This window comes from Trichinella spiralis (assembly GCF_000181795.1).
Source record: "Trichinella spiralis strain ISS 195 chromosome Unknown Scfld131, whole genome shotgun sequence".
NCBI lineage: Eukaryota > Metazoa > Nematoda > Enoplea > Trichinellida > Trichinellidae > Trichinella > Trichinella spiralis.
The window spans coordinates 1-832 of record NW_003527070.1 but is presented as its reverse complement, the minus strand read 5'-3'; the positions used below and the strand labels follow the sequence as shown (position 1 = coordinate 832).

General features: G+C 41.9%; 1 protein-coding gene across 1 annotated transcript; it reads left to right on the top strand.

Annotated features, from left to right (window-relative positions):
- Window positions 1-258: 258 nt before the first annotated feature.
- Tsp_15592 (conserved hypothetical protein) lies at window positions 259-826 on the top strand (the record flags this gene model as incomplete). The annotated part of the gene is made up of 3 exons (XM_003371033.1): window positions 259-389; window positions 515-627; window positions 667-826. Coding segments are annotated over 3 exons (404 nt in total), but the record flags the coding sequence as incomplete, so codon positions are not given.
- Window positions 827-832: the final 6 nt, after the last annotated feature.

Below are 832 nucleotides of genomic sequence, written 5' to 3'. Positions count from 1 at the left end.
TGTTCTACAAACAATTAGTAAGTAACTCTGTAATACAGAATTACTGTTTAGTATCAACCTATAACATTATGAATGACTAACACTGCTCAAAAATGTTATTTGAGAAATCAAGTGATATCTGATTTCAGACTTTATGTCGCCAGAACAGCATGAGAAATACAAATCATATATGCATCAAATACATAGATATTCGAATAAGATGCTGAATAAATCATTAGATAATTCTTTATTACAAAAATAAATCCATATTATATTCAGTTTCGTGTGGACAGTACCTACAGTCTTGCTCATGTCTGTAGTAATCTCACACGTCTTCTCAGTTGCTATATTGTATAAAGATGGATATCAGGAAATATCCTTCCTGCGTTATAATACACAACGATCATACAGTAGGTCTTTGATAACGCACTATATGACGAAGCACTGTCATCAAGCCCGCCGGGGAAAACTTGGTACTAACCTCAACACATGGCACGCCAGTAGGGCATCACGGGAAAGCGGAAATTTTGAATAGTGTTTGACGGATCAGCGCTTCTCCGAGGAACCTCGCTGAACGATCACTTGGAGTCCGGATTGAATCTCCACGTCGAACTGATGGGAATCCTGCTGCGTTTTCGTCGCTTCTGGGTTGGACTACAGGCAGACATCGAAAAGATGTATCTGCAGGTGGGTCTTCATCCGGAAGAAAGGGACGCATGTAGGTTCCTTTGGAGAGACGCTAGAGGAGGAAAGGCTCCAAGGGAGTATCGGTTGAAGCGAGTGTGCATCAGGCTGACTTGCTCGCCGTTCAGTCGCTATACAGACTATCCGGACGCATGGGAGAAGAGTAAGC